General features: G+C 41.0%; 1 protein-coding gene across 1 annotated transcript in view; it reads right to left on the reverse strand.

Moving 5' to 3' along the window:
• Positions 1-19,009, reverse strand: part of LTBP2 (latent transforming growth factor beta binding protein 2) — a 171,812-nt gene that overhangs the window by 59,939 nt on the left and 92,864 nt on the right. The window contains exon 9 of the mRNA XM_020793875.3: positions 6,421-6,495. Within this exon, the coding sequence (XP_020649534.3) occupies positions 6,421-6,495 (75 nt within the window). The remainder of the gene's footprint in view (positions 1-6,420; positions 6,496-19,009) is intronic.

Consider the following 19,009-nt stretch of genomic DNA (forward strand, 5'->3'; position numbering starts at 1 on the left):
AGCTAAGTATTGATTTTTCTGGTGCACATTATCAGGTGCTGCAACATGGCACTAATTCTATCCAGCATGATTTGAGCAATGGCCTGGATGGTAAAGTTCTGAGATCCAGTGTAGTGTAGTGTTTGGAATGCTGAAGTGAAACTGGGCACGTCCAGCTTCTAGTTTCATCTGGGCCATGGAATTCAAAGGATGGCCCAATCACCATCCTCTAGCTAACCTACTTCATAAGATATGTATAAAATGAGGAAGTGGGAAGATATGTAGGTTACCTTGAGCTGATTGGAAGAAATATGGGTGCAAGCCACTTTATAGAACAGTTTGTGGCAAAACTAATATTATTTGCCACTCAGATGTACATGAACATGAACTTAGATCATGGCTGTATTGGTCCAAAGTTGTCAGTTGCCTGGGATCTATTATGGATTTCCAACTTAAGGTTACTTGACAATTAAATTTCAAAATGAAATCCCAGGGCTGGGAATTTGTGGCTCTGTAGAAGCTGTTGAAATCCAGTTTCCACCCACCCTTGGAACCTGGTCCCTCTCTGCTTAGTAGTTCGTAAACATGAATGGCAGTTCCCTACAGCAGTGGTTCCCAACCTTGGGTAAACCAAGGTGGTCTTGGATGGCAACTTCCAGAAACCCCAGTCAGCACAACTGGTGGTGAAGGCTTCTGGGAATTGCAGTCCAAGAACATCTGGGTTCCCCATCTGGGAATCACTGTCCTAGAAGCCAACATGCTCCTTCATCCCTCCCATGTGCTATACCAAACTCATGTACTTCCCAAGACCTTTAAAGACACCACACCAATCCCAGATGACCACATTTTTCTTTCCTCTCCTCTTCTCTCCCGCCCCTGTTTTCCTCCGTCTGCTCTGGGTTTAAATGATTAGTCAGCGCTATCTGTTTTTTAGGGTTATTGTTGCTGCTTTTGATGTTTCTATTTTTATTGTTGGTTTCTATTATATATGTTGTAACCCACCCAGAGTAGTGCTGTGACACTAATGGGAGCGGGATGGAAATTGAATAAATAAATAATAAACAAAATATTTAAAAAGACATTTTCATGTAAGATTCAAATTGCCCTTGAGGTTAATGTATGATCACATGAGGGATGGGTGAAAGAGGATAGAGGCATTTTAATGTCACTGATCGTTCTTGCATGTCTAACATTTACTTTATAGATTTATTTCAGCAACAGATAGGTAAAGGTAAAGGTTCTCCTTGACATTTTTAGTCCAGTCATGTCCAACTCCAGGGGGCGGTGCTCATCCCATTTTCAAACCATAGAGCCAGCGCTTGTCCAAAGACAGTTTCCGTTGTCACATGGCCAGAGTGACTAGGGAACGCCATTTTACCTTCCCACCGAGGTGGTACCTATTTATCTACTCGCATTTGCATGCTTTCGAACTGCTAGGTTGGCGGGAGTTGGGACAAAGCGGGAGGAGCTCACTCCGTCGCGTGGGTTCGTTCTTACAACTGCTGGTCTTCTGACCCTGCAGCACAGAGGCTTCTGCGGTTCAGCCTGCAGCGCCACCACCACAACATCAATAGTATCATCAACAACAGTATCAGCAACAGATACAAAGTGTCAAAATGAGAAAATGATAGCCCAGTTTTCCCTCCAGTCAAGTGAGTTGCACCTGGGCAATCAGATTTGTAAATAATGTCCACGTTTACACCCTAATGACTAATCACAAAACAAAGCAAACTAATTTGCAAATGCAGATGTGAGAAAATCGTGGACATCTACCATTTCAGGGAGAGTCTTTTCTAAATTCCTTGTGTTCTTTGACCCTTAAAGTTAAGTTTAAAGCAACTTTAGTTTCTGTCTGGTTTCTAATACGTTCTGGAAATACTGTATGTACAATTCTGAAAGTTTATTTGCATTCTCCTTGGCTTTTTCTCCTTCATGAGCAACAACCAGTTAGTTAACATAAAAGCAGCAGATGATCAAGGGAGAGTTAAACTTTATGTGTGAAAATTCTCTGTAAACTATATTTATCAAGCCTTCGCGAATACATTAAACTATATTTATCAAAATGCTGAAAATCACAAACAGCCATGAATGATCATTCCTTTGCATGATCAGTTGGGGGCACTAAATGCACACAACCCATTAACATGACCTGTGGGGACAAAACTACAAAGTCTGAGACAAGAAACTTCCTTCTGCAATTATGGGAATGATTTGCATGATAATAATTTGAAAGCACTGATTGTGGACAAGAACAAGATTGCCAGAAGATGTCAGAGGGGACAAGGGATGCTAAATTACCCTGCACTAACTTACTGCATCACCTATAGAGAAGTCTACCTCTTGCTATGCCATCAGTACAATGGAGACAATGATCTCTATGGCCTCTGACCTCCAGAGCTTAGAAAGGGTCAGGCAATGTTTGCTAATCACTATGAAGCTGCAGAAGTGGCAAATGTAGTTATGATGAATGACACACCAGGAAGAAAGAGGGAACAGTTTCTTCTGGCCTTATCTCTCAGTACAGTCACCAACACAAAGAGTCAAATCAGTTTGCCCAGTGCCCAGCTGTGACACATGGAATGCTTCCACAGAACAGATGAAAAGGAAGAAGAGTCCCATTACATCTATGGCATGTTTCCAAGAAACCCAGATTCCCAAAGATTTTGAGCAAGGTTCTTTCCATGAAAGAGAAACACAGAATATGCAAGAAAACAACTACCACTGGGCTAATGAGCTCCACTGGACAGGAGCCAACCATAAAATGGACAGGGTTTTATTCACAGTTAAATATCTTGGATAATTTGTTACATAGAGAACTTGGCTTGCTGTGCTTCTCAAATCCCTGTTCTTCACATTCTAAACTATTTTTCATGTGGGTGCCAGTGGATGTTTTATGATCTGGACTCTAGTGGATTAATCTGCATTTCCTGCACTGTACAGTGTTCCTCCATAACTGTCTCTCATTTTCTTGCTGACAGTTCAGTACTCTTAACTGAGCCTTTCCCAGTGAACAGTCACCTTGTTGTTTTCCCAAATTCTGCAACCAGGATTTTTAGCCATGAACATTTCAGCTCTTATAGTCCAAATTTAAAAGCAGGAGGAAGCTGTCATCTGTTTTTCTTGGATGCAAGGAAATGAGTCTCAGAGATACAGTACATGGTCTGCATGCAATAGCCTAACTACCACCCACCACCTGCACCAGTTGAATCCATGGCACTCCACACTGGGCTGAGATTGAGAGAGAGAAGGATGTAGCACAGAACGCTGTGAAGGTTATTCATAATGTCCAGAAACTGCCAATTTCTACCCCTGGACTTGAATGAAACTGAAGAAGCCTTATATCTGCCCTTAGCTAAATTTGCGACCCATACTGTCCACAAGAATGAAGGCTACTGCCTTTCTAATCATTTCCTAGGTGGTGCTGTGCGGCAGGGCTTATCAAACAGAATGTATGCAGCCACAGCTGTTAGAGAAAAGCAATAGTAATGACAGGCAATCATGGTTTACAAATGGGCTGTGAACCAGAAAGACTGAGACCCCACTATTGTGGTAAGGTGTTTATCAATTCCATATGACAAAAATTCCATCTTAAAGGGAATGTATCAAGAGGTATTTACACCAAGAGCAAGGGAATTGTTTAGTGCTGGATAGATTGACAGTCACCTCAATCCAGGCTCCTCCCAGCCACACCTTCTACAGGCAATATGAAAGGTTGTAAAAAAAACCTCCAACACAAACCACCTAATAATCTTGAGAAATGCACATCTTCCTTGCTACTCACCTTTAGAGGAGAAGGGAAAATAAGTTTTGCATTTATTTCTAATGATTGCAAACCAACTCAGTTCATCAGTTTTAGCTTTGAGGGCTAAAAAAAAGCCTTTTCAAAGCACTGCTGATGTGTTAGCAACAATTAAAAATAAATGCAACACAACTTCTCCTTTGCCCACCAAAGACAAGTAGTAAGGAAGCTTTCTAAAGATTTTTAAATGGGTTCAGCAAAAAGGCAACCAACCAGCTCTGTTTCCATTCAATCTCAGCGAACACACATGCTGGAGCTGACCCAAAATGGAGCAAACCTACCCATACCTAAAAAAGGTGTAGCCTGTGACAGGGAGCCAAGAAGGTTTGGATAGAAATGTTCTGGGGACAAGCTGGTTTGCTCTGGTACATCTGTTGAGCAGGCATCAGGAAAAGGAACATACCAGCCCATCCCCAGAGCAGACAAAACTGCAGGGTAAAATCCCTGTGTGGTCGCACTCTGAATGGCCCAAGGTTACAGACTATGTTTCATGGCCTCAATAAACTAGAATCTGGATCTCTCTAAGCTCTTGTCCAGCACTCCCACTGCCACAGCACAGTGGGTTATTTTAGACTTGCTTATTTTATAAGAATAATTGCTGCACAACTGTTGTCTATCTTGCTTATTGGTAAAACTAATTTTGTAGTATTAACAGCTACCAACATGAATTTGACCCAACTCCGGGAGGCAGTGGAAGACAGGAGGGCCTGGCATGCTCTGGTCCATGGGGTCACGAAGAGTCGGACATGACTAAATAACTAAACAACAACAACATTGTTGTTTTAAGTGCCCTGTGCATTTTTATTGAACAACAATTTAATAACAGAGATTTCTTCCCACCTGTTCATATTCAGTTTCAAACATTTCTCTCAACACCTCCTACACGAAAATAGAATTTGCTACAGCTAGATTTGCTTTAGGGTACAGAAAAGATAATCGTTATTCAAAGCAACTCTCAAAAGCATTATACTTAGAATACACACACCCTGCAATTAAATTCTTAATCACAACCTCACCAAAGGCAAAGAGATATATCATTATGTTTCTTTGCTTAGAGGGTAGAAGAATTTGTCTTTTTATAGGGCAGGTTTTATTTTTTTTTCACTGCAGGAATGGACACAGTTCAGTGGCAGAATATTTGTTTTGTGTGCAGAAAGTCCTAGTTTCAATCTCCACTGTTGCCAGGTGAGTTTAAGAACGAAAATTTCTTGCCTGTAACTCTGGTGAGTTGCTATTAGTCTGAGCAGAGAACACTAAGTTACTGTATATGGATCAACAGTCTGATCCAGTATAAGTATCTTCCTATGATTCTTTGATTAAGGGTTCAATGATACAAGGAGGTTGGTGCAGAGTGATTTGGAGCTTTCTGTCCCTCAAAGTTTCCATTGCTGAAACTGCTGTTATCATTCACACAGGAAATGATTATCCCCTGGTAGCCGCATAGCAAGAATTCACACTGTGTCTAAAATCGTTGTAATGATCAGCTGAAGCAAAGCCTTCCACCCAACATTGCCCTCTTCCCTGCCCATTCATCCTTCTCCTTCCTCTGTGGGCATATTTAATTTTTTAAAAAATTGACATATTGAGCTGAGCTGACACAACAATCTGTTTTAAAAAAGGGAGGTGGGTAGGTATGGAAAGCCTCTTGGCAAGAGGAAACAGCTGAATATGGAAGAGGAGAGGGTAACCCAAGCTGAGTGATAGGCAATGGCTCTGGCTATGTGGGTGCTCCATCTCCTTCCAACCAACCCCACTGATAGCCCTTCTCCACTGCGCTATATTGGGATGGGAGATTGCAAACACCGGAAAATGGAGAAAAGCCATTCCAGCTGAACTGGAACAAAATAAACCAACTCCTGATGGTTAAAAATATGGAAACGATTTCCCATGGGAAATTGAGCTTGCCTATACTTAGGGCTGGGGGGATGTGGTGGCGCTGCGGGTTAAACCGCAGAAGCCTCTGTGCTGCAAGTTTGGAAGACCAACGGTCATAAGATAAATCCATGTGATGGAGTAAGCTCCTCTTGCTTGTCCCAGCTCTTGCCAACCTAGCAGTTCGAAAGCATGTTAAAATGCAAGTAAATAAATAGGTACCACCATGGTGGGAAGGTAATGGCGTTCGGTGTCTAGTCGCGCTAGCCACATGACCACGGAAACTGTCTACAGACAAAACACTGTCTCTATGGCTTGGAAACGGGGATGAGCACCGCGCCCTAGAGTCGGACACGACTGGACTAAATTTCAAGGGGAACCTTTACTTTTACTTTATACTTAGGGCTTCCCTATTGGGCTTCCCTATACTTAGCTTTCCATTATGTAATCACCAATAAATACTTTAATTTTAACCTTGTCAGCCTCAATACAAACTTCAGGGTAAATTGCCAATGTAATCCCACCTTGAAGCCAACTATTACACCCTGCTGGTGGACACCACTGACATATAAAAAGATGAGAAGATGTGAAATGTCATTTAGAAATCATATTAATATAGCTATCTATTTTCCAACAAGTAAATAATGATGTTGTCTTGTTTTGTTTCTTAAACAAGGTATACAGTAAACAAGTAACAAGGGGACAGACCCTGCAGTGATACAAAAATCTTCAGGTGATCGAAAGGTGACAACAAAGAATTTTGTGCTTACCTTGGCAGTGGCTCCGATTCAACCTTTTGTAACCCTGTGGGCATTCAACTTGCCCATTTTCAATCATTGGCTGAGCTAGGTGGGTATGAAAAACAAAAAGAAAGTTGCATCAAGGGTATAAAGTGCATGCTTCTCTTTTCTCTTTCTTTATATGAAGAAACACAGTGAACATTAATTTTCAATTATACTTTTAATAAGCTTCACCTTCATTTCTCCTCAGTACATCACCACTCACTTAACAATGGCATATTTAAAATAGATGGAGCACATTTAAATAATGTACCCTTCATGTCTACTACTAGAATAATTATGGTTTTTGTATTTAGTCAATATGATACGATTTTTAATTATCGTCAATATGATACGATAATATATAATAATCATGTACCATCAATTCAATGGTGCATTATTGTTTTCCAAACTGAGAATACTCAGAAGTGGTTTACCATTCCCTTCTTCTGGGTACACCTTGAGACTGTATACCTTGCCCACGGCCACATAGGCTGGCTCTACTTGCAGGAGGTATATAAGGAGCTGAACTTCCAATAAAGCACTGAGCTTTCCAGTTGCAATAATCTTTAATCCTATCAAACTTTCTGAAATTGACTATAGAAATGGATCATTTTGCAAATTGAAAAGCCTTAATTGTTGCAATAGCCCCAATTTCTTCATTATTCGCAATGAATGGAAGCTGTGAATGACATCTGGTCTTCAGGAGTTGTTCAAGGTGGATTTTTTTGTGCACGACAAATACAAAAATGTTATTCACTTCTGCAGAAGATCTGAATGTCTTCTTCCAGTTAATGCAAAAACACTGTATGGGCATCAGATTTCCCACCACTCAACTCATAAGATTATACCACTAGCAAAACATTATTGGCTTTGATCCGCCACTATTTTCAAACAGGAGGACAATATTATCTTTGTCCTTCCTTCATGAGTTGCGATATCAATCTGTGCGGAAGTTCACCAGGAGTGAAAACAATGATTTATTTATAACGTCTAAAGAAGCAAAAATAGATGTTACACTTTTGGTGAGCTAGGTAGGAATCCTGATGACTTTGGTGAGGCAAATAAGAAGATATAGCATACAATGAGTCACCAGGCCCTACTGATAAGACAATATTTGTGACAAGTGATCACATTCTTATCCCATGCTTCTGCGGCCCACAAACTTCTGAAAAGTTTAAAAATTACTGTTGTTGATATAAGACTGAACACTACCCCCACCCACTGAACATTACTACCCAAACATGGAAGCATAGTACATCAGAGGCAGCCAACTGTGACCCTCCAGATATGGTTGAAAAATAGCTCTCATCAGTTCCAACCAATATAAACAGTGGTGGTGGCTCATGGGAGTTGCTGTTCAATAACATCTTCAGGGCCACAAGTTGCCCACTGCTGGGGCTACCAACTCTATAACAAACTTGCAGATTTGGAGGAACAGCTTCTCTTCACAATTTACCTTGATTTGTCTTTACAGCAGAGCTCATGAAATGGTTCTTAGTAAAAAAAATAAATGAACAAGTAACCTTGGGCTTCATATTCTAGAAGCTCCAATAACTGAAATGCATGAGGCAGATATAATAGTGCCATTTTCTCCTGGGATAGAAATAATAAGGATCTGAATGAGACAATTATTTAAAAGTGATCCAAAACACTTTTATTATTCTAAGCCCACATCAAAGCTGAATTATTTGTTAAGAACAGAGGATGGCATTACTCACACCTGAAACTTGTTTTGTGGCTGAGATTTTTTTTAAAAAGAAAAAGAAACAGCATTGTTTATTCACCACAAAAAATCCTTACATTTGTTCCTAATAAACAACGCTATTTTAGAACACTTAACTTTGCCCCATGGATGACCAAAGTACATTTGCTTCATGGGTCTTAATATGGATTTCATCAAGATTGTTACTATTTCTGCATTTAATAATACAACAAAAGAAGGAGGATTGACATTACTAGTCAGGAGGATATGAGACAGCTGGCTCCTTAAAATATGAGCTTTGCTTAAAGAGCTATAAACCATTTTTAAAAATATGAACTGTACCCTTAATTAAAAGAGAGATGGCTAACATTTCAACATTAGTGGGTCTCTGCTTTTAAAAGTTGGGGAATGTTGGCAGGTGTAGCTTGCCAGGTCTCTGTGCTACAAGTATTGGAAAAGCTGCACACCTGCCAGAATTCCCTCATCTATGCAACATTTAAAGGCACAGGAAATCTAGGTTGATGGACTGGTCATCCCAGTAGCAAGATTTTCTGTAAAATTGATGACATACATTTTCTGGGATAACTCAAGTGGACCTTAAAACAAAATGTTGTGGCATTGGGTTTTACTGCTGAGTGTGACATATGCTCTTCTCCAAGATATTCCATTCCATTTCCCACTCTCCAATTTTCTGCTCTACACACACATGTACACACACATCAGTGCTACACTCTCTGAGGATATACTATATAGTCCTCCATGGGCTAATTTTGCAGGTCCCACCTTAAGTTAAAAAAAAAAAACACACATTCTGGAAACCTTGGAGTTACTCCAGACCTGGTGACATCTTTTTTTAGCACACAGATGGTGTCATTTCAGCAATATACGCATCCATATGAACTTTATAGATAGGAAGGATTATTTTCCTTTTGTTCCCATATAATGAAAAAAGGTTAATCAACATGCTTCCCTATAATGTTCTGGTGTTTTACATCAAAACCTTTAACAGGTTGGACACTGATGCTTGTTTCCAGACTTGGACTGTAAGCCGTGAATGGATTCCACCTGTACTTTCCCAGATATTTGTTTTCCTTCTGGATTATTCAATCTCCTCTTCTACTTAGTAGAAAGGTAGATTTGGTACATATTATTAACTGAAAATGATAGTAAGACAATCAGTAAGCTCTGAGAGAAATGTATTACTATACTGTTAGACATCTGCCTTGAAATGGAAATGCATATTTCAAGGCTATCAAATTCTATCAAAACCATTATCTAAATGTAATAAAGACAAGATTATAATAGTTCATAAGCTCAGTAAACTGAACAAAAGAGTTTGCTGATCAGTAAGATATTCAGCTGAACTCATCAGTTAGATACCTTTCTTGAGCCATTCTGCAATATAACTACCAATGGCAGGTTTTTTTTAGAAGAGTTAGTCTATGCTAGCATATCAGGCAAAACCCAAAATAAAAAATTAAAATTAAAAAAATGTTGTGGCACCTTTAAAACTATAACTGCTATATTTTAATGTGAGCCTTTGTGGACAATTCTGAGGAAGTGGACTTGTCCACAAAAGCACACATTAAAATATAACAGTTACTCCTTAAAGTGCCATGACATTTTTCACTCCTTTATTTTTTATTTTTATTTTGTTTTTTGCCTGGTTTTCCATTTCTAGGATTACAAAAGATACCTGTGCTTTGTCTTGGAGAAACACTGTCACCAGGAACAGATGAAAACTATATTTTAAAAAACCACCCCCTTCCAACTTTCCATTCCTATACTTTCCCTTTCAAATGGAGGATATTTCCTCCTTTTCTTTTCCTCTAAAAATACAAGCTGAAATCTAGTTCCAACTTACTACTGAATCAATGGAACTTACATTGTTGATTCATGAAATTTCCACTGATTCAATGGGCCTATTTCTGTATGATAGACGTATTTATAATCTATTAATTTATTCAATAAATTAATAGTATATATTATATTATATATTTTATTAATATATATTATTAATATATATATTAATAATATATATTATCTATAATGCATGTGAATTTCAAAAAATGAGGGTTCATGATGGAACAGCAAAACTGGATCCATCACTTTATTAGATAATTTATCCATAAACAGTCTCACAATCTTCATTTTATCAATGTCCACCATTGATAGCTGTTCTTTTTGAAGTCACTGAACTTTCTACAAGAGGTAGAATCTAGTTTAAGGTCTGATGCAGATATTTCCATAATAGAGTTTTCACAATTGTCCTGATCTTCACCATTGCATCTCATCTATGAAAGGGGCAATGAACCCATGCTCTTCTTGATGCTGTTAAAATACAATAATCATCATCTCCTAACCATCGGCCATGCTGGCAGGGTCTATTAGGAGTCACAACTGAACACTATCTGGAGGCCACAAATTTGTGGAAGATAACTCTAAGCTTTTTCATGCATTACTAGTCAAGGAAACTTCAAAAGACCTATACATAGGTTGTAATCTATATTTTCCAACACACAGGGGACCTCTATATAGGAAACTGGTAGTACATACATGTAAGGGAAGCTCTAACACCACAGCAAATATCCCACTTTTGGCAGTTTAAAGAAAATCCATCTGTCTATCATCCCAGAGACAATTCAGATGTTTTTACTTATATTTTCCCTGGCCATTCCTCCTATCTTCCCCATCTTACTGATTCAGCAAGTGACTAGGCACTGGAAGTGAAGTTAATTCCTTATTCCTGGCCTGGGCAGGCTATGTATTTCAGTTTGCAACTGCCTCCCAACAGATCACAGTGTTACTGGGAAACAGCACTCATTTGTACTAGAGAGGAAGCCAGTGTAAGTCATACTCTTGCAAGCATTGCATACATGCATGCTTTGCACTTTAGCCATGCTGGCACCGCAGAGAAGGTAGTGATAAAGTAGTGGAGAGGTGCTAGAAGATAAAGGTACTGTAGTATGTTTCATGGCCTGTCTTGCACACTTTCCTCCCCAAACTGCCCAATCAACCCCTAGGTGCAGTAGAAGGCACTATAGCAAACTGTGTGTTACTTCATTAAAGGCTGAAATCATGATAACATTCAAGAAGCATGACTGAGGCATTCAAGAAGCATGACTGAGGCATGTGTTGGACATGCAATGCAGAACATGTTTGTGGTCTGGAGACAGATAAGAAAATAAAGCAAGAACATTTGTGAATTATCAGAGGCGAGAAAAGCTCCTGCTATGACAATCACACATAACAAGTATTCAAGAAATTTACTCTTTTAATGGTGTCACATACAGCTCAGCTAATGTCCCTCCTATCACTGGTGCTGAAGAAAGATTCAACAGCCAGCCACAGAATCACTATATGTCAACAGGGAGTTTCATGGCTTCTCTCTCAAAGAACCCTTGGGAACTAACATTTGGTGAGAGTGTAGGGAATTCTCTGTTAAGCTCCCACCTCCCTTCCCAGCACCAGAACTCCTAAACATCCCTGAGCAGAGTGAATGACTACTAAAGAACTTTAATCCTACAGTATCATTATATCCCACAGCCAGAATTTGCTATCTCACAAACTGACAGTCCAAGGTTTTTCAAAAAAAATATCTTGTCACAACTACCTAAACCAAATTGTTCCAACCTGGAGCTCTCCTGATGGACCACAATTGCCATCAACCCACATGGCCATGGAAGGAAAGAAAGAAAAAGAAAGAATATATTTTCAATTATTTGTGTGAAAGAAAAGATGGTGGAGAAATATTAATGACAACGTAACTATAAGACTACTCAAACTTCCTCCATGCTGGGCTTCCAACCATTTTTAGTACTTTGGGAGAGCTTGCCCTCTAATTAGTCAAGCACATCTTACAATTGAAAGGTTCTTTAGAAGTCAAAGCAATATAAATGTAGGTTCCTGCTCTGTCATTAACTATCCAGGATATCAAGTCAGTTAGCTTATTCATGCTTGCCCTTCTTGCATCTTAAGTGGGAACTTTGCCACTATAGGGGATTTTTACAGGTTTTTAAGACACTTGCATTTGACTGTCATAGATGTCTATAGTGATGGCTGTGCTTCTCAAATCATCCCCTCTATAGCATTATTGTGAGTATCATAGCTAAACAGTTTTACAAAGAGGTCAGATGTTACCTGAGGGTGTGCCATTCTGTCACAAAAGCCATGATGTTTAGGGAACTTGATTGTTATCAGTTCCTATTCTTCTTCATGCTTGGCTCATGGCTGAGCCACACTGTCAAACTTTGCCTATTTGACTTTACATACTGCAAATCTGGATTTCTCATACAGTTTTAAATGCTTATTAAATATTATTAAAAAGTGGTAACAGCTTATATTATAAAGTAGGGAATGATTCTTTGAATTTCTCCCAATTTCCTATGGCAAGTGGTTTTAATATTAAGTCAAACACTCCAGGGTAATGATTAATATTGGGAGGGGGGGAGAACCACTTTTCTTATGATAAACATAGTTTAGGCTTCCAGTCCTCTAAATAGCATATTTCTCCTCTTTTGCTAAGTCTATATGGCAAAGACTTGATAATATGCAGATGCACCATGATTTCCAGGAGACTGGCACTTGCTGGATGCACATGCTCACATTCTTCAGTGAGAAAAACTGGTATCTGCTCTATCGTTGGTACACAGGCAACCTGTCCTAATTCAGTGTCAGAAATGTGATTAAGTCCACAGAGCACAAAGATAATGCCACATGCAGCCCACTAATACACAGAGTTAAACAAGCTGAGATGCACTCTCAGTAAGAGAAAAGAGAAACAGATAGAGGAGGAACATAGTGATCTCATTGTGGAATGATTCTGACATGTGTATTTTGCAAAATTACTGTTCAAATGTTGATGTTCTATACTCTAACACATCTTTCAGTGTTATTTTTTATTGAATTTTTAATATATAAATGCAGTAGTCAGTAGTCCTGAATTTTTTTTATATAAATGCAGTAGTCTGAAGTTTAGTTGTAATGGATCAGATTGTCTCATATGTGTTAGAACATAGTACATTTACATTTATGTGTAACACAGAAAGGACACACTCTGTGTGTGTGTGTGTGTGTGTGTGTGTGTGTACGCGCATGCATGCACACGTACGCACGCACATCATTCATTCATTCATTCATTCATTCATTCATTTAACTTATATGCTGCCCACTTTACCCAAAGATCTCTGGGCGGCTTACAATAATTAAAATACAATTAAAATACAATAAAAAGCTAAAATGATTAAAATACAATTAAAATAGATATTCTAAAAATTGCCATCAGGACCCACAGTTGATGTTATTTCAATTAAAAGCCTTCTGGCACAAGAAGGTTTTGACTTGGCACTGAAATGTCATCAACGTCGGCGCCAGATGAATCTCAATCGGGAGAGCATTCCATAGTCTGGGGGCAGCTGCCAAAAAGGCCCTTTGTCTACAAGCCATCCCTGTTACCTCCTTGAGGGACAGCTCTTTCAAAAGGGCCCACTGGCTAGATCTTAACTGCCGGGTAGGCTCATATGGAAGGAGGCGGTCCTTCAGGTATCCAGGGCCCAAGCCATTTAGGGCTTTATATGTCAAAACAAGCACTTTGAATTGGGCCCGGGCAGCAACTGGTAACCAATATAACTTAACCAGAATCGGCTTGATGTTTTCTCTAGTGGCCCCAACACTCACCAGCCGTGCAGCTTGATTCTGGACCAGTTGCAGTCGCCGGACCATCTTCAAAGGCAGCCCCACATAGAGCGCATTGCAATAATCTATACGAGATGTTCCCAATGCATGTGTAACTGTCATGAGACTCCACTCATCCAAGTAGGGCCGTAGTTGGTATAATTTCCGCAGCTGAAGGGAGACGCCCCTGGTTACCGAGTCTACCTGGGCTTCCAGAGTTAGACTGGGGTCCAGGAGCACCCCCAGACTGTGGACCCTGTCCCTTAGGGGGAGTGTAATCCCATTCAGGGCAGGGAAATGGCCCTCCAACCTGTCAGGCGAACCACCCACTAACAGCACTTCCGTCTTGTCTGGATTGAGTTTCAATTTATTAACCCTCATCCAGTCCATTATCAGGTCCAGACATGAGTTCAGCACAGAAACCACCTCACCTGGATTGGTGGAAAACGAGAGATAGAGCTGAGTGTCATCAGTATATTGCTGACTCCTCAGCCCAAACCTCCTGATGACCTCTCCCAGCGGTTTCATGTAGATGTTAAACAGCATGGGGGACAGTATCGAGCCCTGAGGAACCCCATGACATAAGTGCCATGGGGCAGAGCAACTGTCCCCCAGCACCACCCTCTGGACACGGTCAGCCAGGAAGGAGCAGAACCACCATAAAGCAGTGCCCCCAACTCCCAACCCAGCCAGCCTATCCAGAAGGACACCATGGTCGATGGTGTCGAAAGCCGCTGAGAGTTCCAGGAGTATCAACAGGGTCACACTCCCCCTGTCTCTCTCCCGGCAAAGGTCATTGTACAAGGCGACCAAGGCAGTCTCTGTGCCAAAACCCGGCCTGAAACCCGATTGAAATGGATCCAGAAAATCCGTTTCATCCAGCAGCGCCGGGAGTTGCCCGGCCACAACCCGCTCCAACACTTTGCCCAAATAAGGGAGGGTTGCCATTGGTCAGTAGTAAACCACCAGCCTTGGGTTCAGGTTAGGCTTTGTAAGGAGTGGTCGAATTACCGCCTCTTTCAAGGTGGTAGGGACCACTCCCTCTCTCATTGAGGTGTCGACAGCCTCCTGGATCCAAGTGAGAACCCCCCCCCCCGGCAGATCTTTCAATTAGCCAAGATGGGCAAGAGTCGAGCGGAGTGGCTGAGGATGTGGACAAACACCCTGTCCACATCCTCAGGTCTCAGCAATTGAAACTCATCCATTAATATTTGACCTAAGCACAGCACACTGAACACATCCTCCGATTTTGCAGTAATGGTGGAGTCCAACCCACTGCGGATCTGAGCGATTTTTCCATCAAAATGAATGGCAAACTCATCACAGTGAGCTGATGAGCAGTCCGTGACCTCCACCAAATTTCCCGGTTGAAGAAAATCCCGGACCACCAGAAACAGCTCTGCTGGATCACATTCTGAGGAAGCAATACGGCTGGAAAAATATTGCCGTTTCACCAGCCATATTGCCACGGAAAAGGCCCGATAATGGGCTCTAAGTTGTGTTTGATCGGATTCCCAGCGGGATTTCCTCCACCTGCACTCCAGCCATCTCCCCTCTCGCTTCATCGCCCGCAGTCCAGAAGTATACCAAGGAGCTGTCTGGGCTCGGCGTACAGGAGGAGGGTGCTTAGATGCAATCATGTCAACCGCCCGGGTTATCTCCCTAGGGTGACGTGAGCTTCGACAGGAGCGCAAACCATATCAGACGGATAACCCCCCAGAGCATCCAGGAAACCATCCAGATCCATTAGTCTCCAAGGGCGGATCATCTTAATAGATGTGTGTGTGTGTGTGTGTGTGTAGAAGGACTTCCATCCTCTGGCAAGAAGAAAAATACTTTATAATATGACCAATGTATCTGGTTTATCTATCTGCATCATTAGAAAAATGTATTTTAAAAACTTTTAAGTATAGGAGGGGTGTTCTCTGTCATCCCTCTCAATGCCACAACCCACAAAATACATCACAGGATTGTCACCTACAGATAACACCACCCACAGCTCTATTCTGATGCAGGCTAAAAACCTACAGTACATGGGCTGCTCAATGGGAGCATGCCGAATCACGCTATAAAATCAGAAGCACTAGCACTGTGCCAGAAAGGAGTGGGACCACACTACAAAGGGCAAGGAAGGAGTGCTGTAAAGCAAAACACATGTGGATGCTATAAGTTGATTCAAAATGAACTGCACCAAAAATGATCCAAATAGTAAACTATACATACATCTGGACAAGCCTTTGGTGAACGAGATGCAGCTCTTTATAATAGACAGCCAAAGGTGAAACTGAGCCAGGGCCTGAAGAAACAGTCTAGCAGCCAGAGGTGGCTGATAAAGGAAGGGCTGTGCCCCATGCCAAAATTTCAGGAAGTACCCCCATGCCCAGGTCACAAGCCACCAATGCAAGCAGCTTACAATATTATACTGTATATTTTTAAAAGTCCATACTGTCAGTTGCAACTACCTTTCAGAACAGGTGTTGTCAGAGGTGTGCAGTTATACCAGTTGTAGTGCCTTCCACCCCAGTGGCATGTGATAAGGGAAATGAAAGTGGAAGGACTGACACAGGCTCCTGATTAAGTGCTGGAGTAATAGACCAGAGCTCATTTATTACCTTCTACCACCACTAACCCCCCCCCCCCTTTTTAACAAGGTTCTCACAGCCTTGGCTACACATGGTTTCCTGATTCACTGTAGAGAATTTTAAATAGTTTCTTAAAATAGGTCTATGGTTTTTTAAATGGCTGGCAACATGCACAATTAAACCTCTGAAACCTCTTTTTATAGGTGAGCATAGGCAAGCCAATAAATTCCAGAAAAACTGCCATGTTTTGAATGGAGGCAAAGCAATTTTTAAAGGAAATGTGGGACAAATGAGTGCATGAAGAAAGGATGGTTCATGTGAAGCACACACACACCTTATGTGCGCTTATATAAAAGTAAATTGCACTCTGTCCTGTGTACAATGATGATTGCTACATGTTAAAAAGGATACTGTAGGGCTGGAAAATATGCAAAGAAATGCAACTGAAATTATTGGGGCCTGGTATAAATTCCTTGCAAAGCAAGGTTATGGCAATAGAGCTATTTGGCTTAGAAAAAAGGGAACTTAAGTGAGGGAGACATGGAAAAGGATGTGTATTGTGCATGCCATGAAGAAAAAGAAGTTATTCAGGGCTGACAAAACACGAGTACTTCACCTGGTGCACAGTGAAATTATAAAAACTGCTGCAAACACATGTGGTGATGGCCATGACAAGCTTACTCAGATGGATCAAAAAGGGGTTAATCAATTACCACTGCACAAGAGTGCAGTGATGTTATTGTGCTAGCAGAGCAAATCAACATTCTATTGGGCAATTCTAAAAATAGGGCCAGCCCAAATAACTTAGAAACTTGACTTTGGATCGACACCAATTCTGGTACAATTGTAGCAGATAGTCTGCTCTTGCAGAGTGCCCAATTTGATGACATTTAAGCAAACACTTTTGAGTTATGATTATTTTAATGTAAAACTGTCCCTCCATGCATAAACAAGTTACACTAAATGTCCCCATATTTTAAACAGATGCAATAAATTGAGAAGATCAATCTTGCTTGCCTTGAAAGAAAACAATTGGCCCAACCTGCTTTTTTATTTGGGAAGAATACAGGCTGCAGGGGCTGAAATACTGATCCTCAAAAAAAAAGGGCCTTTTAAAGGGGACTTTCAAGACCATTCCAAAGTAGATACATTGTTGTAGCTTTCTAGGCATGAGTGGAGGCTATAGAGCAATGAAAGGTCACAGAGACAGAATCAAAAGGCAGGTTTTCTTTAAAGAGTTTTTAAAAATCAAAGAAAGGGTTTGGTAAGTGGAACATGGCTTTCTAAGTTCCCATTTCCATTCACATTTGTTGAAAAACAGCCATGACAACTGCTTTATGTTTGGGTGAGAAGTGGTTAACAGATTTAAAAAGGAATCTGCTTCTAGGATTTTCTCTTCTTTGGTGTCACTTTGTGAATGGTAGTGAATAGAGATAGGGGCTTTGTATTTGTCCTCCCACTCCCTTACCAGAGTGGCCGGGCAAGCAGGGAGACAGGGCTGTGGCAGCCAGGCTACGGCCACAATTGGTGTGTGGATGATTTTGCTGGCCCTGTGTGCCACACTGTAAGTGGACTGGCAGATTCCACAGGTGGGAGTAATTTGGCCAGCCACCTGTACTGGCAGGCTTCATATTCGTCTACAAATATGAAGCCCCCATCTCTAGTAGGGAGCACAAGAGGGTATTCTGTAGACCAGTAGTTCCCAAACTTAGATCCCCAGATGTTCTTGGACTAAAACTCCCAGAAGCTAGTGTTAGCTAGGATTGCTGGGAATTGTAATCCAAGAACTTATCTGGACCCAAGGTTGGGAACCACTGCTTTAGATCATCTTGACTGCTACCATTGGTGTTGTCATCATTCAGGCTACCCTATGCTATGTAAAGCTTGGCATCCTTTTTTCCTGCTGGCAATGCAGGCACAGTATTATGCAGCAAACACTGGGCCATTTTCTGGCCTTGTGAATAGTGGCTATAAAAGCACAACATCCCACATTAATAAACTGGAGGGGTTTTGACGAACTTAATTAATGGCTATGTGTGATCTGCTGGTTGTATGCTACCTCCAATCAGTGAAGAACAACATTAGGAGATGCTAACTGCTCTCATGCCTTGTTTGGGGTCTTTCCATAGTCAGTGAACAGCAAAAGGAGGAGTCTGTTTTCTTCATGTCCTACTCTGAGGCTTCCCATAAACCACCATGGGGAGCAAGATGATAGGCTGGCACATTTGGCCCGGCCCAGAAGAGCCTCTTTAGAATTATTTGTGGTAGACTGTACACACAAGAGAATCCGCTACTGCCAGCTTCAACATACTATTGCTTACCACAATGAAACTTGCTGAGTTAGGAATGAAACCTGATTATAGTACAGTAATAGATTTGATACAAACCAACATCTGCCCTACAGATCAAACTGATCTTTTAAAACCTGCCACAGATGTTGCACACTGAGAAGAGCTGAAAATAAAATAAATCAACCTTTTCCCTCCAATTTTCACATGAGCCTATCAGGTACTGCAGTTTTTCAAATTTTGACAAAAACTGTCCATTTACTTCATTTAAGCTCTCCACGGGATGATTTTCATAAACTTGGTAAAAGGCAGCAACTCAAAGGTAATTAAGA

This window comes from Pogona vitticeps, chromosome 1 (genome assembly GCF_051106095.1).
Source record: "Pogona vitticeps strain Pit_001003342236 chromosome 1, PviZW2.1, whole genome shotgun sequence".
In the NCBI taxonomy this organism is placed as follows: domain Eukaryota; kingdom Metazoa; phylum Chordata; class Lepidosauria; order Squamata; family Agamidae; genus Pogona; species Pogona vitticeps.